Source organism: Salvelinus sp. IW2-2015, linkage group LG4p (assembly GCF_002910315.2).
Source record: "Salvelinus sp. IW2-2015 linkage group LG4p, ASM291031v2, whole genome shotgun sequence".
Lineage (NCBI taxonomy): Eukaryota > Metazoa > Chordata > Actinopteri > Salmoniformes > Salmonidae > Salvelinus > Salvelinus sp. IW2-2015.
This window is the reverse complement of record NC_036841.1, coordinates 5998119-6024988: the sequence shown is the minus strand read 5'-3', so window position 1 is coordinate 6024988 and position 26870 is coordinate 5998119. Positions and strand designations below refer to the sequence as shown.

Genomic DNA, 26870 nt, shown 5'->3' with positions numbered 1-26870 from the left:
TATCTATACCTGTTGTATTCGGCGCATGTGACTAATAAAATTGTATTTGATTTTAGTACTTTACACCACTGAATAGGGAATAGGGTGCTATTTGTGATGCAGTCCTAAATTCCGTGCCTGTTCCAGCTTCCTCTTCTTCCTGTTGTCCCCCTTTCCTCCTCTCCTCCTCAAGTGGAGACCGGTAGACAGGATGTGGCGATTGATCTAGTAGGGAAATTAATCGAAAGGGAGAAGCAGACTGTAGGAGATGAAAAGCGCAGATTGGACTGGTTTGTGTGTATTCTGAAGCCTGCAGCCATGCTCTACTCTCTTAACAGGCTTGTAGAGGCACGTTCTCAGGGATCCTACAGAGCTCATGGAGACTGAATGAAACGCACCAACACAGGCCTTAAATGAAGACCAATGCTAAGTCCCAAATGGCACCCTATTCCCTATATAGTGCACCACTTTAGACCAGGGCCTACATACAATGGTTTTCTCTGGCTTGTAGGGAGCAAATCTTGTGTACCAGACTCATAGGTTTCCCTTCCCTACTGCGTAGATTATAATATACTGTGTCTGTTTTAAGAGGTGAGGAGAGGACAGAACATGTAACATGTTTTCCTCCTGACTTGCTGATTGTTTGCTTGCTGTTATAGCTCTCACTTAATGACCGCAGACCTCAGGTTTTTACAAGCAGCTTAACAGAGATGTTGTCCTGGAGTCTCCAGAGTCAGACCCTGACAGACAGAGCCATCACCCTGTGACSCAGATAGAGGGAGTGTGAACCAATCATGTCTGCCTGTAAATGTAGACACCTCTGTGTAAATCAGTCCAGCTAACCCTGACACCTTTCATAGGGCTGTAGGCAGTACAGACTCACGTCTGAACACTGACTGACTGTGTGGACGTTCCATTTTATCTCCACCACCAGAGAACTGCTACAGCCGTGCTCTTACAGCAGAATCATCAGATGTGGGTCCTAGTAATGCACTATAAAGGGAATAGGGTGTCATTTGGGACACAGTCATGTCTTTATTTTCAAGACATGCATGCATCAGTGTTCCATAAACTGAGTTACTGAAGAGATACGTTTCTTGCTGGAAGGCATCACTTTCTCTGTGAATGCTGATTTGCTAATTAAATTAAATTCAAACAACAAAATGTGTCCCTTTAGGGCTATTCTATATGCTATACTTAAGTTAAATGGCTAATCCCGGCCCAGAGCTATGGTTTACCCCTCCCTCTATAGATGTATGTGTCTCAGGAGGAATCTCTCGCTCTCTCTCTGTGTTTGTCTGAAGGGAACCCGTCAGTCCGTGTCTGGGCTTATCTCTCTACCCGGCAGTTACCCAGCAGCACCTAAGGCTGTAGAGAGGGAAAGGGAGAGCAGTTACATTGGCAAGTGGAGGGAAATAACACAAAAGAAAAGAGAGAGAAAGAAAGAAACAATGAGGGAAAAGGTTGCGCTGAAGCAATTTAATATATCTGTTTCATTTCGCTTCCTAAACCCCTCTGTAATCTGTTAGAGCTCAGACACTATCAGCAGATAATTGGTCTGTAACCCCTCTTTGGTAATTATTAGTGACTCATCTTCAAGGTTATAAAGTAATGTTATTCAGAAACCCGACTCCACACCCACCTCTTCAGTCTGGCTTTCCCCTCAGCATATCTCCGACCCCTCACTCAGCCCCCAGCTCCGCGAAGACGCTTTCATCCTTTTATCCTTAGCTGTTTTCACTGTTGTTGTACAGTGTGGATTATTATTCATTCAGAATGTTTTATTGGATGATTAAGGAATCTGACAATAGACATGGTACATAGAGGTGGTCTGGCCCTATTCTTGAACAGTGTAATTGTCACCAGTTTGGGTCCATTCGAGTTGCTAAGATAGTCACTGCAGAGAAAACAATCTAAAAGGAGATTGGCCATTCTGTAAAGGGCATTCCACATGCATGAGTGCTTCTCAGTTAACGTGTCACAGGCATCAATGTGGGTGACAGTGCAGATAGATTGTCTTTCTCTGATACATCTTTTAATATTTAGCTACAATCACGTAGACCTGTTTTAGTCTACAGGTAACTAAAATACTGCATTATTGTATACCTGAAATGTATTTTACACTCATTGAAGAATTCTCATTATTGAAACATACTGGAAGTATAATATTAGTGAAAATAGTTAATCATGAATCAACATACCATTCATTATAATTAGTCAGTACTGTATAGCGGCCTGAGAAGTATTTCTATAGCTAGCTAGAGTAGTGGTGGAGGATCAGTAGTTGGAAGGCTGACCCTGAACTCCCCCTCACTTCTCTGCATTATGGCACCAGCACTCCCAAGAATGTGGCCTAGTGCAGACAGACATCTCCATACAGACCAGTTGCTCCTCTAGCATAAAGAGACATGCAGACAGAAATATCTAGCTATTGGGAGAGCCCTGGCTTGTATCCCAAGTGGCGTCCTGCAGTATTCCCTATAGAGTGCACTACTTTTGACCAGGGCCCATAGGGCTTTTGTCAATAGTAGTGCACTATGTAAGGAATAGGGTGCCGTTTGGGACGCACTTCTGCAGGGCCCAGGCCACTTGTCAGGAGGGGTGGCTAGGAGAGGGAGACTGTGGATGGGGGAGGGAGGCTGAGGGAGAGGGAGACTGTGGACGGGAAAGGGAGGCTGAGGGAGAGGGAGACCGTGGACGGGAGAGGGAGGCTGAGGAGAGAGGGAGACTGTGGACGGGAGGAGGGAGGCTGAGGGAGAGGGAGACTGTGGACAGGAGAGGGAGGCTGTGGACGGAGAGGGAGGCTGAGGGAGAGGGGACTGTGGACAGACGAGGGAGGCTGAGGGAGAGGGAGACTGTGGACGGGAGAGGGAGACTGTGGATGGGAGAGGGAGACTGTGGACGGGAGAGGGAGGCTGAGGGAGAGGGGTGGGATGTCTTGGGGTGAGCAGGGAGCAGTGGACCTCATAGTCCTAGTCCATTAGAATAAACAGAGGTCTGCGTACATAGAGCTAGTACATAGACGGCTGACCTCAAAGACCCAGTCTATAATACACAGAATAACCCAGAGAGACAGAGAGAGAGGCCTGAGCTTCCATCATTGTGTTCCCAGAGCTAACATGGTAGGTCTCTGGGGAGGGGCTAAATGGACAATGTGCAACTATAGTGAGAGGATTTGGTTCCTACATGATGATGTTTACACACATCTTTGGTATATTTGAATGATCATATGAGATGCCTATAGATGACCTTGTTGACATACTGTAACTGAATGGGACAATCTGTCAGTGGCTATGTCCCAGATGGCACCGTATGGGCTCCGGTCAACATTAGTGCGCTATAGGGAATAGGGTGCCATTTAGGACACATCCTTGTAGTAGTTCTGTCACGTTCCTGACCTGTTTTCTGTTGTTTTGTATGTGTGTGATGGTCAGGGCGTGAGTTTTGGGTGGGCAGTCTATGTTTGCTGTTTCTATGTTGGTTTTGGGTTGCCTGGTATGGCTCTTAATTAGAGGCAGGTGTTTTGCGTTTTCCTCTAATTGAGAGTCATATTAAGGTAGGTTGTTCTCACTGTTTGTTTGTGGGTGATTGTCTCCTGTGTCAGTGTCTGTATGTTACGCCACACGGGACTGTTCCGGTTTTTGTTAGTTCGTTCGTTTTATGTAGTCTGTTTTCCTGGTTCATGCGTTCTTCACGTTGTATGTAAGTTCGTGTCCAGGTCTGTCTACATTCGTTTATTTGTTTTGTAATTATTCAAGTGTTTGTCGTGTTTTTCCGTTTTGTCTATTAAATCAATATGTATTCACAACCCGCTGCATTTTGGTCAAATCCCTGCTACTCCTCTTCGGATGAGGAGAAGGAGGAAGCCCGTTACAAGTTCAAAGTGAAAACAGCTCTGCGGTTGTTAGAAGTTAGAACAGAGAGCGTCTCTTTAAGTGGAATCTCCATGTAACATACAGTATTTTCAAAGCCTACGATATTTACAGTGCAGTTAGTCCGCGCACGTGAAAAGTGGTTTAATTGCTTTGCACTAAGACTGTAAATACACCAGTTATTTAGAGCGTTAACCCACCAGACAGTTACAGCATACACCTGCCTTAAAGGGGCAGTCTGGGATTTGAATAAAAACAAGGTGGCACCCCTACACATTTTTGGGGTAAAACACCCTGGGATGGGGCTGGAGAAATTGAACCACTCGCAAATTCATAGACGGCGCTATGGATGCAGGACTGCCCATCCATAAGATTAAAATAAATCAAAAACGGGCCTCCCGAGTGGCGCAGCGGTCTAAGGCACTGCATCGCAGTGGTAGAGGCATCACTAGAGACCCAGGTTCAATCCGGGGCTGTATCACAACCGGCCGTGATCGGGAGTCCCATAGGGCGACGCACAATTGGCCCAACATCGTCCGGGTTAGTGGAGGGTTTGGCCGGGGGGGCTTTACTTGGATCATCGCGCTCTAGCGACTCCTTGTGGCGGGGCCGAGCGCCTGCAGGCTGATGAGGTCGTCAGTTGAACAGGGTTTCCTCCAACACATTGGTGCGGCTGGCTTCAGGGTTAAGTAGGCGAGTGTTAAGAAGCGCGGTTTGGCGGGTCATGTTTCTGAGAACGCATGACTCGACCTTCGCCTCCCGAGCCCGTTGGGGAGTTGCAGCGATGAGATAAGATCAAAATTGGGGAGAAAAAGGGGCCCATTTTTGGGGGGTGAAAAGTTTAATAATTTTTTTCATAAATAAATCCTAAACATTTATTTATCAATCCCAGATTGTCCCTTTAATTCTTTACTAGAGAAACACTAACATGCTAATCTCAAACAGACAGGTTTGCAAGCTTCTACTAGAAGTTCGCTCTCTACCTGTCATAAACAAAGAGCTCAGATAATTTATCAGCTCCTTAGGAACTAGAGTTGGCATCCCAAAATGGTAAGTAGTGCACTATATAGGGAATAAGGTCCCAGTTGGGACACATGCAGTTGCAGCTCTCCAGAGTGTTCTCCACTTCCTGTTCTACAGGATTAGCAGCCTGGCAGACAACAGTAACAACTGTGTAATACTGTAGAGACATGCTGCACTAAATGAAAGCTGTGGGGCCCTATGGGCTGGCTCTGAGCCCTGTGAAAGGAGACAAGCTCAACAAACAGCTTGCTCTATTAGTATGGAGACCAGAGTCTCGAGGGCTGCGTCCCAAATTGCACTATATTCCCTATAATATATAGTGTACTACTTTTGACCAGAGCCCAATGGGAAAAAGGCTGCCATTTGGGATGCATGATTAGTAGCCTGTTGGGTCTGGAGTTTTATATTCTGCTCCTTCACACCACAGCTCTCCTCTCCTCAGCAAACAGTATGCCATTATTCCCGCTGACAAGAGAGCAAACAGGCATCATTCAGGAGGTCAAGACAATAAGCACGTCCCTCTCTCTTTGTCACTTATTCTCTTCATCCTCCCTACATCGTCATTCTGTCGCTTTGTTTTTTCTCCCCCTGTTTTCACACCCCCTACCCTCTGATTGTTCTCTACTCATCTTCTCATCACAGCCTCCACTTCTCTGTCTCTCTCGAATTGAGACATCTTTGACACACATGACAATATGCTGCTTTGTACCCTCTGGTATGGTAAACGTTCTTTATTCCAATAGACTACTGACTACATTATACTCCTCTCCTGCTTCTCTACAAGTGGGAAGTGTGACAGATGTGTTGGACATAACTTGAAAGATGTTGTTTGTTTTACAAGCCAGTGGGCCCAGAGGGGTGTAATATATTCTGCGTTTGAGCAACAAAACAGGTGTCTATTTAAATTAGCTAGTTCTTAATAAAAGAGGAAGATCTGTACGATCTGTAGTTTTTAGTAAAGGAGTATGATGGATTCGATCTCGGGGTAAAGGTTGCGTACACTCTTAGAAAATAGTGGAACCTAAAAGGATAATTCAGCTGTACCCATAGGATAACCCTTTGAAGAACAGTTTTTGGTTCCAAGTAGAGCCCTTTTGGTTCCAGGTAGGACCATTTTGGGTTCCATGTACACTGAGAATACAAAACATTAAGGACACCTGTTCTTTCCATGACATAGACTGACCAGGTGAATCCAGATGAAAGGTACGATCCCTTACTGATGTCACTTGTTAAATCTACTTCAATCAGTGTAGATGAAGGGGGGGAGACAGGTGGATTGTGTATGTGTGCCATTCAGAGGGTGAATGGGCAAGACAAAATATTTYAGTGCCTTTTGAACAGGGTATGGTAGTAGGTGCCCGGCGCACCGGTTTGCGTTAAAAACGTCAACGCTGCTGGGTTTTTCACGCTCAACATCCAGCCAACTTGACACAACTGTGGGAAGCATTGGAATCAACATGGGCCAGCATCCCTGTGGATGCTTTTGACACCTTGTACAGTCCATACCCCGTCGAATTAAGGCTGTTCATAGGGCTGTCGTGTCTCTATGATTAAATGAGATGACAGGCTATTTTATCAAATCGATTACCTAATGTTTAATTGATTACGTGATTGAATTAAACCATGCAACAATTAACTCATTAATAAGCTGGGGCACCACGGAAGAGTGTTTAAAGAGCTGCTGTCTTCCGAATAAACTCTCTTTAAGATCTTCAGATCTTTTATATCAATAGAATAGAATGTGTCGACTTTCCAAGATACAATTTATGTCGTCCTATCATCAGATATAATGTTCCAGACAACAACTGATCTAACATCATATTCTTTAAGTACCAACGGACACATTCAACTGGTTGAGAAAGGGAATTATTGTTCCATTCCCCAACCTTTTGATGTTACCATACTTTCTCTGTGGTAACAAAGGGCTTTCCAAGAGTCCATTCTGTAGAGTGGAGAGAAAACAGGACAACGTCATGACAGGGCAAAGGGGAGGGGTGTAACTCAGAAGTAGGAAGCTGTTCCTAATGTTTGGTATACCTGAAACCAATTTTTTTTAATGGAACCATAAAGGGCTCTAACTGGAAACAAAAAGGGTTACCCGAAGGGGACAACTGAATAACTTTTTTTAAACCCTTTTTTCTGAGTGTAGTGGTTTGATTTCTGAGATGTTGAATGGACAGACATTGTAAGCAATTTTTCTGGCCTGCATGTGTGTCCGCTGGAGTGTTGTTTAGCATATTGTGTCCAGAATGTCTCTGAGAATAATTGTATGTTCCTCCAGGAGCAATGGCCTTGTAGCAGTCAGAGTTTTCCTTGTGGCTGTGGACTGTATGGGGTGGTCATTGTGGTGCTAAGAGTGGTCATGCATAATTGACTGTTAATGGACGACTCGAGAGACTCTCAATATTTAATCTGCTGTGACCTTTATGGGTGGGAACTGGAATGCCTTCATGTGTGAGAGTTGTGTCCCAAAATGGCACCTATTCCTTATGTAGTGCACTATTCCTTGTATAGTCCAAAAGGGTACTGGTCAAAAGTAGTGCACTATGAAGGGAATAAGGTGGTATTTGGGATGCAGACCTAGAGGAACTAAACCATATAGTTGATATGTTGTTTTTTCCAACGCCGTTAGGATTCAGAACTCTGTCTGCACCAACTCAGGTAAATCACTCTGATAGATGAGGATGGCCTTCAAGGACTTTTATATCTGACTTCACCTCAGGAATCACACACAGCTCTGCCTTCAAGGACACGTGTATTGGTTTAGCTCCTCAAATCAAGTCTGGGAAATGTATTTATTATTTGAGCCCAGAGAGTCACTGCTGTTGTTTTTGTTGTTATTGTAGATTATTATTATTATTTTTAAATCACAAAAAAAACTAATCTTGATCCTGAGACCCATTAGCATTCAGTCCCCCATTACATTATCTTTGTAAAAGGAAGCCCAAGAAGAAAGAAGGAGAACCTTGAATATCTTGTTGAATATCTTGTGCCCACCCAAACAGACCAAAATGATGAGGTGGTGTTGGCCAGGGATCAAGCCTGACCTTGGGGCTTGGCAAGGCACACTGTACATCTGGTCTGGTCTGGTCTGGACCGGTCTGGTCTGGATGTCAGGACATACAGACCTCTCTCGACAGACCCAATCATCTGCGGTCTGCAGTGTGGAGCAGCTGTCTTATCCACAAGGTGTTCTGTATAGCCTGGTGTGGAAGCTAGGGTGTGTCCCAAATGGCACCCTATTCCGTATATAGTGGACTACTGTATGAACCTATTCTCAGGAAGCTGGAGCTGTAGGAGCTAATATTCCAAGACAGAACTAATAGGATTATTGGTAAAAGCCATGCACAGTTTTTATTTAAGTGATAGTGCCCTCTAAGCCGGTGTTTGGGTTATATATTGGCACGGGTGTATATATCCTCCAAACACCGGCTTCAAGGGCATTATCACTTTTATACAACGGGTTACCAACATATTCAAATAAGGATTGACATTATTTTCATTAAAAACGTTATAGAAAATGTGCTCACTTGTCAGGACACTGTTGTTCAGAGGAGCTAGCCAACAACACAGCTACAGTAACACAATCACTTCAAACTGAAGCTGGTAAGACTGATAGAAAGACTGCAAACTCGTTTTACCTTTTTTCAGTTGACAGTTCTTTGTATATATCCATAAAAATTATGCCAGCTGATTCATGATTTCAACTGGCAGAGAAACGCTGCCAGTCTGTCCGTCTCATCCCGACTCCCGACACGTTCATTACTATAGGACAGCTGGAGATCGAATTTGAATATTGAAACAATGTTGCAATTGTCGGAGTGACAGACAGGAAGGTTTATACAAATCTCCACTGTTGAAAACTAAATGTTAGTCTAAAAGAAATGTGAGATAATGTCTAAATGCTTTTTATAGTGGAGATCAAGTTTATAAATTGCTTGGCTGATGAGACAGTGGATTGTGCAGTCAGATGGAACAGAGTAAAAAGGCATTTTAACATCATAGATTTAGCCGTTAGTAACTTGTTTAATAGACATTGGCTGGAATGCGGTTTTAACCAATCAGCATTCAGGATTAGACCCACCCATTGTATAAATGTGCACATGCCACAAATGTCCAGTTACGTTGAACATATTGATTTTTACCAAACTACCTAYGGTTAAAAATACTGGATACTTTAGCAGATTGTTCTGCTTGTTTGGAAAAACTTTTTCTACTGGTTTCTCATGCATTTTATATCCTTTTCATAATATTTCTCACCTAATTCAATGCTGGAAAAATTACTAGAGAGCGGTCTCGCAGGGCCATCCTTCCAAACCTTGTCACATTGTCTGAACTGAGCGAAGCCTGGGCGTCCGGGCAAACTAGAGAGTGGAGTATTTACTCAACACTCTCCATAGTGTGTATTCATCTACCCATTGTGTAGGAGAGTTTATCCCGTGTGTTGGGAATAGCATCATCAAGTAACTGGAGCATGGAGCAGCAGACTCCCAGGACTAGACCTGGGTTCAAATATTATTTGAAAGAAATTCTAATAATGTGTCTGTGCTTGATTGAGCTTGCCTGGCACAATCGACCAATAGAAAAGTCTGAACATTTTAAATCTCGCCCATCTGACACTCCAGGCAGGCTAGAGCAAACGCTCCAAAAATTTTGAATAGAATTTGAACCCATGTCTGGCCAGAACAGGAGCAACCTTTGGTCGCACTGTATTTCCCGGCATTCCCCCGTGCCTGTCTCCCTCTAGTCTCCCCCTCCTCTCCTCTCTTTTCCCTGGGATTCAAATAAAGGAGTCCCATCTGAAATCAGATCTTTGGGAATTACTCCTCTAAAGAGAAGTGCTCCTGCCCCCCCGCTTTTTTTGTTGCACCTTGTCTAACGTTTATTGAGTGCCTTGTGCTCCTCTGCATACCAATGGTGTTAAACACTTTTCTGTTGGTAAGTGGAGTCAATAATATGGGAAGCCAGTGGAAGCCAAATAATCTCTATAATGGAGGGACAGATGTTAAGCTCAAAGAATTCTGAGAACAAAGACCTGTTTCTCTGAGCCTTAGATCAGGGTATTCAACCGGGGCTTTGAGGAGGAACTGGTTTCTCTGAGCCTTAGATCAGGGTATTCANCAGGGTATTCAACCGGGGCTTTGAGGAGGAACTGGTTTCTCTGAGCCTTAGATCAGGGTCTTCACCCGGGCTTTGAGGAGGAACTGGTTTCTCTGAGCCTTAGATCAGGGTCTTCACCCGGGGCTTTGAGGAGGAACTGATTTCTCTGAGCCTTAGATCAGGGTCTGCAATTTTTAATTGCAGTACATACCTACAGTTAAGCACGGCCCGAGGGGGTATACTGGCCATATTTCACAAACGCCAGAGGTGCGTTATTGCTATTATAAACTGTTTACCAATGTAATTAGAGCAGTAAAAATAACTATTTTGTCATACCCGTGGTATACGGTCTGATATACCCATCTGTCAGCCAATCAGCATTCAGGGCTCGAACTACCCAGTTTATAATAGAAATTAGATGTCAGCTTTATTTCTTACCTCCTAATATTGAGGAAATTACACTCATTGGAGCCAATTACACTCACGCACCCGTGAAAAGGCTACCGGTGCGGCAAGTGCCGCTGGCTGCTGGTAAGTTTTGTGGGGAGGTCAATATTAATGAAAAAACGATCTACAAAATCTATTTTAAAATGTTGATTACTTCTTCATTCACCTGATGATAAGACAACATTTTGCCAACATATGAGGTCGTCACTGGGTCGCTGGTTTTCCTTCCTGGGAGGGGGTCCCTGGGCAAGAAAAGGTTTAAGACCCCTGTCTTAGATGGTTCTCATTCCCTCCCTCTCCCCCMCCCTCTATTCTCCATGTCCCTCCCTCTCTCTCGCTCACCTCTATCTCTCCCTCTCCCTCTCCCAGCTCCTATGTTAGAAGCCACCTTTGGCCTTCCTTTCAAGATCTGAAAAATGTCCCCTCAGAGTTACCGCTATCCCAAAGACCTCTTGAGTGAACAAATTGTTAAAATAGGCCAGACGCATATCCAGATTTATGTCTGATTTATTGCTGTCCTACTCCCTGAAAGCCTATGAGCCCAAGGGTTAATGAGTTAAAGCTAGTGGCTAAAGGTTAACGTCCTTTAGTCCTGCCTGTGGACAAAGGGTAAGGATATGTAGCCTTGCTTCACAATTGTCTAATAAACATCCATCTGTTATAATAGCTCTTTAATCTGAACTGGTTCAATGATAGATGTGACTCCCTCCTCTCTAATTTAGCCCCTATCCTCCTCCTCCTCCTCCTCTCTCATTACTGCTTATATAGAGTTTAGTCTGATTAGGCTGCATCTCTCTCTCTTTCTCTAACTCTCTCTCCTTCAGCAGTAGGATCCTCTGTACTTCCTCTGTAATGGGAGTTTTATACAGTGTGGCGTGGTAATAAATAACAGAGAGAGATGCATGTCCGGTCCTCAGAGCTTGGCTTATGGCCCGTTGTTGTGAGAAACATGTGCTTCCCAAATGGCACCCTATTCCTTTTATATAGTGCACTACTTTTGACCAGGACTCATTACTCACTCTAGGTAAACATCTTAATGCATACAGTAGTGTAGTGTATTTTTAAACACATTGTCCCAGTCAGCCAGGGTTATTTTGCTGCCTACTCAGTGTAGAGCAGCTCAGTGGGTCGAGGACTGCTGCTCCTGCCTGCCTGCCTTGCTAGGTGAGAGAAGGTGACTGAGTGGAGGAGGACCTGAGACAGACACGGAGAGAGAGAAAAGGAGCCGTTGAGCATCCAGGTCCCCAGGGTGACCAAATAAGGACCGTCTGCTGTGTGAGTGGAGACAAGAGACAAGGGCACTGAGAGAGAGAGAGAGATTGTGTGTCTGTGTGGGAGACAAGGGCACAGAGTTGGCACTGGCACCACTCAGCTTAGCCGCCTACATTCACTACCCTCCCTCACAGAGTTCTCCTGTCCATCACAACACAGCCCAGTAGAGTTACTTTTAACAGTACAATACCATGATCAAGGCTTCACGCTGACACACATTGGTATCAACAGTAAAGCTAGATTGACATGGGAGAATAGGTGAATTAACATATTTAATCTAATATATTTCCATTAACATGACTGTCCCTCTATAATGAGCACAGTGTGACAACATTTACATAGATCAAGAGTCTAATCTAAAGTAACTCTGGGACTGGCAACAGAGGACATTAGCTGGGTTAGGTTTTTAGTCTGGTGTATACTTTAGAAAAATGTGACTGGTGACTGCTTGTCCTTTGGCTGGGAATGAGGAGGAACATGGGAAACCAATTTAGACAGCTAACCTGTAGCTCAGCAGATTGGCCCTGGGCGGCAGTTAAAGATTAACTGAGATGTTTTTCTAGGGCCTCTTTGAAGTGTTCTTACTTCAACTCCTGCTTATCTTAATTACTGAAAAATAACCTTATGGAAGGAAATGGACCTCTGGCTACTTGCACCAACACACCTCTATGCACCAACACACTTCAGCTGCCTAACTCCAACACCAGTGGTGTTGTAATTCTGGCCTCCCAAACCGGATGATGACTGGCTCATATGATAAAGAATTATTCACTGATATTCCTGAATTATGAATGTAAAAAGTGTTTCTAACGTTCTGAAGGCATTGCACAGCTTTGGATTTTGCCCTCCATGTTGGCTACTTTTCCTGCCCACAAGCAGGTGATCTTGAAAGTGGTTCATGTAGAGGTAAGGTGGAGGAGGGTACCTTTGAAGCCTAGCTTGAGGTGAATGTTGTCTCCAGCGTAATGTAAATGATTAGACATCATGCCACCATGTAATGTTCACAATGAGACGTATGACCGGGGAACAGGCAGGCTGGTGTGGTATTGTACCTATACATGGTTTTAGGACGTCCCTGTGGGTAACTGACACTGAAGACAAACTGCATTCCAAATGGCACCCCTATTCCCTTTTTCAAAAGTAGAACACTATATAGGGAATAGGGTGCTATTTGAGATGCATCCTAAAGCCTTTGCTGTTACACATCTGAGACAAGAGGAGAGGAATAGTATCAGGCTAACATTAGCAACATTGTGTGAACATAGAGACGATGCCAAGCTTTCCACAATAAGATCCTAACTTTAATCCAGCATACCCAGGAAGTTAGGAAGATCCTTCTTCTCTTAACAACATTTTATTCGGTCTGAAGTCTCTTACAACAGCTGTGAGTGCTTATTAGCGTAGTTGTATAACTCTACAGGTTGTTGAAGGAGTTCTGAATGGAAACGAGGAGCTTGTAGCAGAGTTTCTGAAGTTGTCTGTGACTGCTGTGGTGGGGTAGATCCAGGTGATTCATGTGCTAGGGAATAAGTCCAGTAGCCGTCACGACTCTCCTGAGTCCTGGAAGGAAACGAGGAGCTTGTAGCAGAGTTTCTGAAGTTGTCTGTGACTGCTGTGGTGGGGTAGATCCAGGTGATTCATGTGCTAGGGAATAAGTCCAGTAGCCGTCACGACTCTCCTGAGTCCTGGAAGGAAACGAGGAGCTTGTGGCAGTTTTCCATAAAGAGATGATGTCTGTGGTGGGCGAGGGCCAGGTGATTAAGACCAGTTGACTTCACTACTCAGAGATCACACACACTGTGATTACCTGTGGCATGGGTCTCGCTGCTCCCTCTAAGCCCTAGTACAAGGTAGGGAAATCTAAACACACACACCCCTCTTTTCCAGCAGAGTAATCCAGAACACACACAGGGGGAAAAGCTCTTTTCACTCCAGCAGACGTCTTACCTGCAGGAGTTATTAAAGTAGAGAGTTATTAGACTCAACTCTACTCGTAGTATGGCCTTAACCCCTGAGAATGGACAGGCTTGGGCCAGTGGCATGGATGTACTGTAGTAGCTTGGTTTACATGAATATAGTARGAACCATCAGCAGCTAGCGATATCTGGGTTGTAGTTCTAGGATACCTCTGTTTTCTCTATTCTGACGGAACCCATTACCGTGGAAACAATCAGACTTTGAAGATGCGCCAGAAAACTGTCAGCCCTTCAGTTAGTTCAGCCGTATCCTCATCATCTCCACTTTATTTAGCTCTYCATCTTCACTTTATTCTCCTTCATCTTCTATGTTAGTTCAGCCATATCTTTGTCATATTCACGTTCTTTTCTCTGTTCAGAAGACAGGTAGAGGTTCAGGCGGCAGTGAGATCTTGAGTTGGTTCATTGGTTCATAATAAAGTCATGAGGTGTTGTCTTCTTCCACAGAGTCTTGTTGACAGAATCAGATCTAATGAGTTTGGTCTCCTCTCCTCTAGTTCTGTCTTTTCTTTTTGGCCATGATGTGGTTCAGCATAGTTTACTCCATGGTTTAGGCAGTGATGTCTGAGTTGGTTCATGATAAAGTCACGAGGTGTTTTCTTCCACAGAGTCTCCTTGACAGATTCAGGAGGAGTTAATAAGTGTCTGAGTTTAGTTGTGAATGAAAAACAACCATTTCTAAGTTCTTCTTCGTCTTCTGACCTCTGCTGTGTGTTTGCTCTGCTGGCAATGGTATGACCTAGTGTTGTTCCTCTTCTGGTGTCACATGTTTTAAGTCCTATTAAAGTCCAGGTAAGGGAATGTGTGGTGGTGTTAGTCTATTAGATCACATGAAACAGCAATGAACAGGTGCAGTATAGGCCACGGTTCCACTCACTCACCATGCTACATGCCCTTCTATACACACACACACACACACACACACACACACACACACACACACACACACACACACACACACAATAAAACAGTAACGCCCTTGTGAATGTTTAGGTCTCACCCTCTCTTGAAAGGGAAAAAGCTACATAGCAGAGTTGTCGACTGGACATGACAGATTTACTGACCATGACAACTGGGGAAGGTTTGTCAGGGGGAAGGGCAGATTGAAGGAGAGGGGACTGGGGGGTTAGGGCCTCAGAACAATATGTGTCCCAAATGGCACCCCATTCCCTATATAGTGGACTATTTTTGACTGGGGGCACATAGGGCTTTCTGTTTTACCTGGTAATTCATTACCCACCTGGTGTCTCAGGTCTAATTTAGTCCCTGATTAGAGGGAAACCAAATGAAAAAAAGCAGTGGAACTGGCTTCGAAGTCCGTATTAGAATTTGATGTATATAGGCAATGAGAAGCCATTTGGGACTCACCATGCAGTTTCTCTTTCACTCTTTCATTCCTCCCACCTCACATCTGCCAGCTGTCCAGCTGTACTGTAGAAACACATGGGTCTGTCTCCCTCCTCTACCTTCGTCCCTCCATTCTCTTTTCTCTCTTCATCCTTCCTCTCCCTCCTCTCCCTTCATTCCTCCATCTCCTTAATTTCCCTCCTCTCCCATCATCTTTCCATCTCCCTCCTCTCCCTTCATTCCTCCCTCTCCCTCATCTCCCTTCAATTCTCCATCTCCCTGCTCTCTCCATCCTCTCTAATTTCCCTCCTCTCCTTCAATCCTCCATCTCCCTCCTCCCATCATCTCTCCATCACCTTCCTCTCCCATCATATCTTCATCACCTTCTCCCCATCATCTCTTCATCACCTTCCTCTCCCATCATCTCTTCATCTCCCTCCTCTCCTTCATTCCTCCTTCTCCCTCCTCTCCCTTCATCTCTCCATCTCCCTTCTCTCTCTTCATTCCTCCATCTCCCTTCATCTCTCCATCTCCCTTCTCTCTCTTCATCCCTCCATCTCCCTCCTCTCCCCTTCATCCCTCCATCTCCCTCATCTCCCTTCATCCCTCCATCTCCTCACTCTCCCTTCAAACTCCATCTCCTCCTCTCCCCACATCTTTCCATCTCCCTCCTCTCCTTCATCTCTCTATCTCCCTCCTTCCCTTCATTCCTCCATCTCCTCCTCTCCTTCATCCTCTATCTCCATCCTCTCCCTTCATCTCTCATCTCCCTCCTCTCATTTTCTCCCTTCATTCCCATCATCCCTCATTTCACACTGTTTAGGCTGAGGTGCTTGGAGCCACTGTTATAAACCTGCTGTTAATGCCAATAGTATGTGTGTGTGTGCTTGCATGTGTGCGTGTGTAAGCGTCTACATGCTATGACTTGTCATTTTGTGTGTGTGTTTGATGTCTGTTTTGTTCTCTCTCTGTGGTCAGTATGGTAACAGGCCAGTGCTGCCCTCCAGGAATACAGAGCTTTGAATTCCACTTCAAACAGAGCCTGTAAAACAAACCCTGACACACACACACACACACACACACACACACACACACACACACACACACACACACACACACACACACACACACACACACACACACACACACACACACACACACACACACACACACACACACACACACACACACACACACACCAGAGAGACTAACCTTTATCTCTTAATTGCTATGAAAGCCAATTAGACCTTCTACTTTATACTTCCTCCTCTGCACTGATACTCCCACTGAATATACTGGCAGGGAGGCTGTGTGTGTTTTGCTTGTTCTTTGTGTGTGTGCGCATGAGCGTGTGTTTGTGCTGATACATATGCCTCCACCAATATAGGCAGGGAGTCTAGCTGTCCTACAGGTACCCATAATAACACCGTGAAATTACTCGAATGAAAGATTTTGAGATAGGAACGTCCTGAAAACAAAAAGCTTTCCATTATAAATGTTTTGAAGTGCAATAATGTGTTCAGAAGCTTAACTGTTCTGGTGCCTTTGCTGAATGAATTCCCTCTCATGTCGATCTTCGTTTTTGTTGTTGTTGACTGTTGTTGTTTACAAAGACAAACATCCACACAGAACGACACTAGCACTTGATGTAATGTAATTTGTGAATTAAAATACAGGATTTAAAATGTTTGTGTGTGTGTGTGTGTGTTTCCTGTACTCACTGTACTGTCATTTTGGATGAAAGTGTCTGTTAGGTGGCACATAAGACACATTACGAAGTGCTCGTTTCTGAGGGTGCTGATGATTAGGTTCTGTGTGTGTGTGTTTAGGAGGCAACAGGCTGAAGAACCAGGTGTTCAGGCTGAACTGGGCCTGGGTTTCCCTGGAGAAGGAGTACTATGTGGTGGACGAGGAGGCCAAGTACCTGGAGGTGGTCCTCAAACGACGAGGATACCTGGGAGAGACATCCTTCGTCAGTGAGTCAAACTACCTTCTAATTATACTCATCATTATGCARATTGTCTGTGTCCTGAATGGCACTCTATTCCCATCAGAGTCAGGACATCCATAGACATCATCATGACATCCTTGGCTCTATCCCTCCAGGGAAGCTCCACAGCTTTTCAGCCTGTCATGTTCATGTAGCGGATGGCTGAGTTAGCATGGCCCAGTGACGTCACCTGCCCCTAGATCTAAGAGCCAACTGTCACTCATGGTCCAATCACTCCTTGTCCAATTTTCACATATTCTAAAGGAAAGGGATGTTAATGGATGTCCTGACAAAAGTAGTGCACTCTATATGCCATTTGGGACATAGCCTTAGAGATCAAATAGAAAGGTGCCATTTGGGACGCACACCAAGAATAACGGAGGGCCAATCTCTTGACTCAGACAGAGCAGGGGAGGGACAGAAAACTTCAGGGTCATACAGGTCACAACCTTTCACTCCTGACTCCTCTCCTCAGGGCGGGATTTGTTATTTTAGCCAATCAGACAGGACAACCCTCTTGGGGACAGCAAGGGCTCACGGGAGAGGTTACGCAGAGTTGGTGGTCGTCAGAAAGACGCCCGCTGTCGCCGAGTTAGACGCCACTCTCTGTGAACATTGCTTAAATTTTACTGTCCTGGACTGAATAGGGAGTAAACACAGTGCAACAAAAGATGGGACAGTAAACCATAGTTTTATATCACAAAGTTTATACACAGGGTTTATAACAACAGTAAACCTTAGTTTATAACACAACCACCCTCTGGAGAGCCCTGCGGTTGCGGGCAGTGCAGTTGCCGTACCAGGCAGTGATACAGTCACCGTGTCAGTGTATACATATCCCAGTCCCCATGTTCAAAACAATCTTGAAGCATGGATTTCGATTGGTCAGACAAGCGTTGAATAGACCTTAACACGGGTACTTCCTGTTTGGGTTTCTGCCTATTGGAAGGGATGAGCAAAATGGAGTCATGATCTTATTTCCCGAAGGGAGAGCGGGTGAGGGCCTTGTAGGCATCCCGGAAGTTGGAGTAGCAGTCGAGTGTACTACAGTCAATCTGTTGATAGAACTTTGGTATCGTTTTCCTCAAATTTGCTTGATTAAAATCCCCAGCTACAATAAACGCGGTCTCAGGATATGTGGTTTCCAGTTTGCACAAAGTCCAGGGCCGTCGTGGTATCGGCTTGAGGGGGAATATACACGGCTGTGACTATAACCGAAGATAATTATCTTGGGAGGTAATATGGTTGGCATTTGATTGTGAGGTATTCTAGGTTGGGTGAACAAAAGGACTTGAGTTTCTGTATGTTATCACAATCACACTATGAGTAGTTAATCATGAAACATACAACCCCGTCTTTCTTCTTCCCGGAGAGTTCTTTATTCCTGTCTGCGTGATGTACTGAGAACCCAGCTGGCTGTGTGGACGCGGACAGTATATCCGGAGAGAGCCATGATTCCTTGAAACAGAGTATGTTACAGTCCCTGATGTCTCCCTAGAAGGAGATCCTCGCCCTGAGCTCATCTACTTTATTGTTCAGAGACTGAACATTAGCGAGTAATATACTCGGAAGTGGTGGATGGTGTGCACGCTTCCAGTCGGACTAGAAGTCCTCTCCGAATACCTCTTCTCCACCGGCGGCGTCTTGGAGGAGCCTCTGGGATAAGTTCAATTGCCCTGGGGGGTACGAACAAAGGACCCAATTCGGGAAAGTTGTATTCCTGTTTGTAATGCTGGTGAGTTACCGTCGCTCTGATATACAAAAGTTATTTCCGGCTGTATATAATAACACAAAAAACTTTCTGGGCTAATAATGTAAGAAATAACACACAAAAAACAAAATACTGCAAAGTTGCTTAGGAGCTAGAAGCAGTGCTGCCATGTCTGTCGGTGCCATCTTGCCAGATGTATCCTGGCTCTGTTGAGCTCATCCATGTTATCTATGAACACATGTCAGCAAGAACTGTATGAGCCCTATGAACACGTACAGGGCCCATTTCCCTTCTCGATGCAGGCGTATCAAAGCTCACTTTCCCCTTCATTTCTTCAAAGAATGAAATGGTAATTTTGGTCCAAAACCCCAACTCATACATTTCTGCCTCCATCTGTGCACCGTTGAAACTCTTTACTCTTGTCTTTTCTCTTCCTCACTTGAATCTCTTTCTCTCTCTCGCTCTCTCTCTCTCTCTCTCTCTCTCTCTCTCTCTCTCTCTCTCTTGCTCTTTTATCTTGTCTCTCTTCTCACTCTTGCTGATCTCTCTCTTTCTCTCTGTCTCTGTTCAGAGGAAGCGTGGAAAGTATCTGCTCATGTATTTGTTTTTTTTGTTATTATTATTTATTTATTTATTTCTATTTTTGTTGGTCTAGCTCAGCCATGGGGTCTGCTTGGCTGCTATCATCTATTTACTGGGGACCTCCTGCTGGGAGCTAGCGCAGGGAGCGTGTGTGTGTAACACTTCATTGTTGTGTAGCTAGCTGAACAGCAGGAGGCCTGCCATCGTCATCAGCCCTGTGACAGCAGGTCTGATCAAACAACACTGGCACAAACTATCACCAGCCAGCTGGGCAGGCTAGACTCAGTASGCTCGGCAGTAACAACAATGTCAATCTACCAATACTTCTACACTACCTGCATAGACAACCTTGTTTTAAGTTGATTCTGCTTTACCCACAAGATAGCTTAATTGTGTCAAGGTAATCTATCTTGAAAGGAAGCTAGCTGAAACATCACAACTTCATCTAACACTGACTGCTTCTCTGACCCATCTCTGACTGGGCTCTGTTCTCAGTTGTTGACTGGTTATTATATCTGGATGCTACCTTTTGATCTTATATTGTTGAATCCCATATTATAATAACTTTTTTATGTTTATTGCTTCTAGGTCCTAATAATTTCCTCTTCCTCCTCTCTCATCTCCTCCCTCCTCGCCCAGGCATCGGCACCAGAGATGGTACGGCGGAGAAGGATAAGGACTTCCGTGGTAAAGCCCAGAAGCAGGTCCAGTTTAACCCAGGTCAGAGCACGGCTACATGGAGGGTGAGGATCCTGCAGGATGGAGTGTACGAGCAGTCTGAGACCTTCCAGATTGTTCTATCAGAATCTGTCATGGCTGCCCTGGAGTTCCCTGACACAGCCACTGTGGAGATCCTCGACCCAGCTGATGGTATGTACTACAGGTCCATGATCCAGAGTAGCTTGTTTTAACAGTCTAAACAGTGTAGTGTTCAAATGACTAATGGTTGATAAGTCATTACTACAGGTAGGTTCTTCATCAGTCTTAGCAGAGATGGTTGGTCTGAGGTTATATCTATGGGAGAGGCAGGGTTTTATATTAGGTGGGTGAGAACATCCAGGTCAGTGGATAACAAGACATGACCTTTCTCAGCCTCATTAGTGTGTCCCATGTTAGTGAAGCTGCTCTCTGTTAGTGAAGCTGCTCTCTGCCTCTTATCAATCCCTGGCTTGGCCCCAGAGCATAACCACAGCATGAAATCATGATGAGACTGAGAGTCAAGTTTTAGACCTGGGTTTAGCCTGCCTGCCTGAGTAAAGGGAGACAGGATACTATCATATTGGTCACATCATGGAAACCAACATGGGTGTTATACTTGGATTAAGGTTGTAAAATTCCCACATTTCCTGCTTATTCCCTCAATCCCTCCTGATTCCAGGAATCTTCCGACCGGGATTTCTGGAAAACCTGGTAATTTTGGGACGGTTCCTGTAGTTTTCCAACCCCAGGTTAGATATAGTGATCAGCAACACTGCAACAATAATCTATATGGGAAGTTGTTTTCTCCAGAAAGGTAAATAAACAAATACGGTTCAATTGGGTATGGAGAATCCCAGGGTTAGTGTCAGGTCCAGGGTATGGATGGAGAACACTAGACTGGAGCCTTCCCAGGGCTCTCATGTTGTTTACACAAGGGCTGTGTCCCAAAGGACACCATATTCCCTATTGGTCCTGATCGAAAGTAGTGCACTACATAGGGAATAGGGTGCTATTAGTGAGGTAGTTAAAGTATCTAAATACAGTTCAGACAAACAAGGTTTTTAAAAACAGCAGCTCAGCCGTTCATTCCCCTGTGATACTGTAGTTGGAAGGCTGAGGGAGGGAAGCTCCTGCATAATTTACATATAAATGATGCCTCTCCTCTCCTTCCCCCTCTGGGGTCCCTCTGTGTGAGAGGAGGAATATTCTTTCAACAACTTACATTGGTTAAAATATATGGAGGATGGTACTGTTTGTCTCACAAAACACTCTAGTCCCTTGAGGGAAAGGATAACAACTTGCAGCTATCAATATTAAGATTTTAACATTTCACACTAAAATATAATTCTGCTTCATGACCATACTATTTTAGATTTCCATGATTTCCCAGCTTCTCAGAGTATGCCTGTTTCTCAAATGGCACCCTATTCCGTTTTTAGTGCACTACTTTTGACCAGAGCCCTATGGGAATAGGGTGTCATTTGGGACTTGTCTTACAACTGACCCAGTTTCTAGCAGCTCCTTTAAATGTGAATCTCTTCAACTCYGAAGAGTTCAAGTTTAGTCAGAGAGAGAGAGGGGAGAAACTATCCACATTAAGGCCTGTCAGCTTGGAGCTTAAAGTATGTTCTGCCTTGGCAGGAGCTAGTATTAAGGGCTATAAGCTTGAAGGTTCTGCCAGCCTGAGTAGGAGATAGAACATCTAGTTGTTTAGCCACAACAGGGCTGGGCAGGGCAGGGAGCCATTGGTCCAGTGTCCTGGTCAGTCAGTAATTGGTCAGGTGTGACTGTTGGGATGTTGAGAGTTCGGGTCCTGCTGGCACCTTTTTAGCACAGACGTCCAGATTCACAATTAGAGTAAAGAATAGGTTTTAAGAAGAATAAACCTTACAGTGATAGAGATAATATTATAAACATGTCTATGTGAGGTAGGTACTTCTTAGTGTAGGCCTCTGGGATGTAACTCAGGTCTAGTAACTTAGACACAGTCATGCTATGCAGAATAAAGGAGGAGAGGAGAGATAAGGAGAGGAGAGGAAAGGACAGAACAGGGGGAGGGACTGTATAACAGACTGTAAAAAAGACCAATTGTCAACAGGTCTCTGCTTGCTAACAGAATCAAGACACGTCAGGTTTATTATCCAGGCCCACTTTTACTGTTCTTCTTCGAGTCTACAGTACAGAAGCTGGACTTTTCCTATTAACAATTCACTAAATGTATATGTATTCCCTGATTGGTCCCTGTGCGTCAACTGTCAGAGAGGCTTCTCGGTAGTTGTCTGTGCCAACCACTGATGTTAGACATCATATCCTCTGGATGGATCCTAAATGACGCCCTATTCCCAATATAGTGCCCTACTTTTAACCAGGACCTGCATAGAGCTCAGGTCAAAGGGAGTGTACTATAAAGGGAATAGGGTGCCATTTGCGACGCAGKCTWTGTCTTCTGATAGTCTGCCTCTGTTCACTGGGTCAACACATCCTTTATAGAACTCTGTTAAGCCCTCAGAGAGGAGCCTGGACCAGAGCACCAGCAGCAACATACTGTAACTCAGACAGAAATATTTAACGCATTGTTGTACCCTCTTCTCATCAGCATAGCTTCTGTATTAAGTACATACGCAGTGAGTAGGATGTGAGGGTTTATCTCTCTTTGTCTCCCCCCTCTGACTCTCTCCCTCTGTCTCACTCCCCTCTTTCTTTCCCTGTCCCCCCAGAGTCGACAGTGTTCATCCCGTCTGCAGTCTACCCTATAGAGGAGGACATTGGGGAGCTGCTGATCCCAGTACGCAGGAGTGGTGACATCACACAGGAACTCATGGTCATCTGCTACACACAGCAAGGTACAGTCCACACACACACACACACACACACACACACACACACACACACACACACACACACACACACACACACACACACACACCCACACACACACACACACACTCACACACACACACACACACACACACCTCCCTCTCTTCTCATCCCTCTCTCATTTCCTCTCTCCTACAGCCACAGCTACAGGGACCATCCCCACTACAGTCCTGTCCTACTCTGATTACATATCCAGACCTGAGGAACACAACAGTGTCCTGCGCTTCGATAAGGGCGAGACGGAGAAGTCCTGTCGTGTGGTGATCATAGATGACTCTCTGTATGAAGAGGAGGAGAGCTTCAACGTTACCCTCAGTATGCCCATGGGAGGCCGTCTGAGACAGGAGTACCACACTGCCAGGGTCACCATCATACCTGACCTGGACGACGGTAAGATGACCCTTCACTGTTCACCTTTGACCTTTCAAATGCTCGCCTGGAGGACAGGATAARAGTTACCAGCTGAGGAAAGTGTTAATATCACTCTTGACTAGGCATGCGTCCCAAATGGAACCCTATCCCCTACGTAGGGAGCTACTTTCGACCAGGTTAGTTCACTTTATAGGYAATAAGGTGCCATTTGGGACATTTATTACAATGGAAATGTGTTTTTTCACAACGTGAGAGTGAGAAAAAAAGATTGCTCCTGTCCTGTCACCTCTGGAAGATAATGTTAAGACAACAAGGTTAGCGGACTTTTAAACGTTGCTTATAAGCAAAGGAGACAGTTGAGATGGTGTGTAAAAAGGTACATTTACACGTGAATATTATTCCTGAAAAGTCTAGAACAGATAGATCAGGGGAAAAGGTACACAAACACACCTATACACGAAGAGTGGAAAAGAAGAACCCTCCTCAGGCAAAGTGAATTCATGACTTTACCAATAGAAGCAGGCTCCCATCTGTTGGATGTGGTTTTGTTTATGTATTGGTTAGATGAAGAGTAAACCCTAAACTTTGAATGAACTTATGAAAGAAAAAACAATTGGTATGATAAATGACGTATTGTTGCTATGCTGACTGATACAGGGAAGCATGAGGTACACAGATGATGTAGTACCAACTGAATGAAACCAATAGAGGAATAGTGGCTTGTGTGTGTATGTACATGTGTGCAATGTGCTTTGGTCCAAAGTAGTTCACTATGTAAGGAGTAGGGTGACATTTACCCTGTGTGTCTCCTCTTGCTGAAGGGAAGCCCTTATTGCAAGGCTCATATCCACATCTGATAGTCTCCTGTACCTCCTATCTAACAAACAGCCTTTGTTCAACAGCACCTCTTGACCATTGCTTTCTTGCATATCTGCCTGACTAGTTCCCTATCTATCTTCTCCCTATAGACCCTGGCTGTGTGTGTGTGTGTGTGTGTGTGTGTGGTTGTGTATCCTTGACATCTAAAGGAAGCACTGTGAAGGGGTGACAGGCAGGGAACAGTGGATTTGAAAATCCCTTGGTATAATCGCTGAATCTTCCATTTCAAACTTTCTGGCTGCACACACACGCACCATCAAAACGTCAGTTTGAAACAGAGCTAATTGGGTCGATGCAACTCTCCACAGCATTCCAGAACTTCGCTGCTGGAGTTTGAGTCAGAACAGTATTGGAGGAGGCCTGTAGACGGAAAGAAAACCTTGTCTATGCACATCATTAAGATACATTAAACATGGTTAGATCTACACCAGTTGGGAATCTCAAATYACACCCCTTTCCCGAAATTGTGCACTACTTTTGCCTATGTCCCAAAAGGCACCCTGTTCCCTATATAGTACACTTAATTTGCTCYGAACCCTATGGGCCCTYGTCAAAAGTAGTGCACTAWGTAGGGAATAGGGTGCCATTTTAGACACAGCCCTGGTTTGACCTACTAACTCAGACTGAGTGAGGATTCACCAGATGTTCTCTCACAGGGTGGACCATCTAGACAGGATGACTCCCCTCTTACCAAACATATCTCTCTAACAGTCCCTCTCATAAATCTGCCTTGACTGGAAAGTAAATGATAGTTGAGCTCCACTCCCTATGTCAGAGATCAAGAACCATGACGTTTCTGGAGGCATATCAATTCAAATGAGGTACATAGACTGTATGACATATTCGTCATTGTTTGAGAGATGCGTGTTTGTTGTTATTCTCTTATTTTAAAACAACCGTTTTTTTAGAATAGAAACACATTTACATTTACACTTTAATTAGTTTAGCAGACGCTCTTATCCAGAGCGACTTACAAATTGGTGCATTCACCTTATGATATCCAGTGGAACAACCACTTTACAATAGGCTCTAAAACTCTTTTAAGGGGGGGGGGGGCGGGGTTAGAAGATTACTTTATCCTATCCTAAGTATTCCTTAAAGAGGTGGGGTTTCAGGTTCTCCGAAGGTGGTGATTGACTCCGCTGACCTGGCGTGTGAGGGAGTTTGTTCCACCATTGGGGTGCCAGATGCAGCGAACATGTTTTGACTGGGCTGAGCGGGAACTGTACTTCCTCAGAGGAGGGGCGGCAGGCCAGAGTGGATGAACGCAGTGCCCTGTTTGGGTGTAGGGCCTGATCAGAGCCTGAAGGTACGGAGGTGCCGTTCCCCTCACAGCTCCGTAGGCAAGCACCATGGTCTTGTAACGGATGCGAGCTTCAACTGGAAGCCAGGGAGAGAGCGGAGGAGCGGGGTACGTGAGAGAACTTGGGAAAGTTAAACACCAGACGGGCTGCGGCGTTCTGGATGAGTTGTAGGGTTTAATGGCACAGGCAGGGAGCCCCAGCCAACAGAGAGTTGCAGTAATCCAGACGGAGAGACAAGTGCCTGATTAGGACCTGCGCCGCTTCCTGCGTGAGGCAGGTCGTACTCTGCGAACGTGTGAGCATGAACCTACAGGAACGGGTCACCGCCTTGATGTTAGTTGAGAAACGACAGGGTGTGTCCAGATCACGCCAAGGTTCTTAGCACTCTGGAGGAGGACACAATGGAGTTGTCAACCGTGATGGCGAGATCATGGAACGGGCAGTCCTCCCCGGGAAGGAAGAGCAGCTCCGTCTTGCCGAGGTTCAGCTTGAGGGTGATCCGTCATCCACACTGATATGTCTGCCAGACATGCAGAGATGCGATTCCACCACCTGGTATCAGAGGGGGAAAAGGAGAAGATTAATTGTGTGTCGTCTGCATAGCAATGATAGGAGAGACCATTGTGAGGATATGACAGAGCCAAGTGACTTGGTGTATAGCGAGAATAGGAGAGGGCCTAGAACAGAGCCCTGGGGGACACCAGTGGTGAGAGCACGTGGTGCGGAGACAGATTTCGGCCACCCACCTGGTAGGAGCGACCTGTCAGGTAGGACGCAATCCAAGCATGGGCCGCGCCGGAGATGCCCAGCTCGGAGAGGGTGGAGAGGAGGATCTGATGGTTCACAGTATCAAAGGCAGCCGATAGGTCTAGAAGGATGAGAGCAAGAGGAGAGAGAGTTAGCTTTAGCAGTGCGGAGCGCCTCCGTGACACAGAGAAGAGCAGTCTCAGTTGAATGACTAGTCTTGAAACCTGACTGATTTGATCAAGAAGGTCATTCTGAGAGGATAGCAGGAGAACTGGCCAAGGACGGCACGTTCAAAGTTTTGGAGAAAAAGAAAGAAGGGATACTGGTCTGTAGTTGTTGACATCGGAGGGATCGAGTGTAGGTTTTTTCAGAAGGGGTGCAATCTCGCTCTCTTGAAGACGGAAGGACGTAGCCAGCGGTCAAGGATGAGTTGATGAAGCGAGGTGAGGTAAGGGAGAAGGTCTCCGGAATGTCTGGAGAAGAGAGGAGGGGATAGGTCAAGCGGCAGTTGTTGGCGCCGGCCGTCAAAAGACGCGAGATTTCATCTGGAGAGAGGGGAGAAAGAGGTCAAAGCACAGGGTAGGGCAGTGTGAGCAGAACCAGCGGTGTCTGTTTGACTTAGCAAACGAGGATCGGATGTCGTCGACCTCTTTTTCAAAATGGTGGACGAAGTCATCAGCAAGAGAGGAGGAG

The 26870-nt window shown here is 45.2% G+C and overlaps 1 protein-coding gene across 1 annotated transcript in view; it reads left to right on the top strand.

Annotated features, from left to right (window-relative positions):
- Positions 1 to 26870, top strand: part of LOC111956821 (FRAS1-related extracellular matrix protein 2-like) — a 101441-nt gene that overhangs the window by 24365 nt on the left and 50206 nt on the right. The window contains exons 5-8 of the mRNA XM_023977475.2: positions 16846 to 16992; positions 19939 to 20169; positions 22716 to 22841; positions 23014 to 23265. Of these exons, the coding sequence (XP_023833243.1) occupies positions 16846 to 16992; positions 19939 to 20169; positions 22716 to 22841; positions 23014 to 23265 (756 nt within the window). The remainder of the gene's footprint in view (positions 1 to 16845; positions 16993 to 19938; positions 20170 to 22715; positions 22842 to 23013; positions 23266 to 26870) is intronic.